The sequence below is a fragment of the Gavialis gangeticus genome, unplaced genomic scaffold (genome assembly GCF_001723915.1).
Source record: "Gavialis gangeticus isolate Ggan-Ray unplaced genomic scaffold, GavGan_comp1, whole genome shotgun sequence".
NCBI lineage: Eukaryota > Metazoa > Chordata > Crocodylia > Gavialidae > Gavialis > Gavialis gangeticus.
In genome coordinates, this window is record NW_017729009.1 from 13,326,106 (window position 1) to 13,326,516 (window position 411).

Genomic DNA, 411 nt, shown 5'->3' on the forward strand with positions numbered 1-411 from the left:
GGCTCCAGTGGCAGCAAGGGAAGCCGAGGTTGGATACGAAGACAAACTTTCTCACCAGGAGGGGAGTCAAAAAAAGCCACCGGAGCGGCGGTGCCGTCTCCACCCTCGGAGGTGGGCTGGTGCTGCGGGGCGCAGGGGGCTGGGCTAGCTGTCTCGGCATTGCCCTTTTAAGACGTGGCCCCACTCCCCCAGCCCCAGCCCGAGCCGGCGGCTCCCGGGAGGGGCTCCCGCACTGGCTCGGCGGCGCGGCCGGGAGCGGAGCCGGGTGCCCGGCCCCTGCATGCGGGCTCGGCGACGATGGGATGCTGCACCGGGCGCTGCACCTTGATTTTCCTCTGCACGCTGCAGCTGGTGAGTGAGCAGCCGCCGGGCAAACTTCCCGGCCCGGCCCGGCCGGGGCGTCCGTGCAGC

The 411-nt window shown here is 71.0% G+C and overlaps 1 protein-coding gene across 4 annotated transcripts in view; it reads left to right on the top strand.

Annotated features, from left to right (window-relative positions):
• NKAIN4 (Sodium/potassium transporting ATPase interacting 4) overlaps nt 1-411 on the top strand; it is a 91,313-nt gene that overhangs the window by 6,478 nt on the left and 84,424 nt on the right. For 3 of the 4 annotated variants that reach the window (XM_019510124.1, XM_019510122.1, XM_019510121.1), the window contains exon 2: nt 273-351. In XM_019510124.1, coding sequence (XP_019365669.1) covers nt 273-351 — 79 coding nt within the window. Of the gene's footprint in view, nt 1-234; nt 352-411 lie in introns of those variants that run through there. The other variant, XM_019510123.1, reaches the window with a different exon arrangement.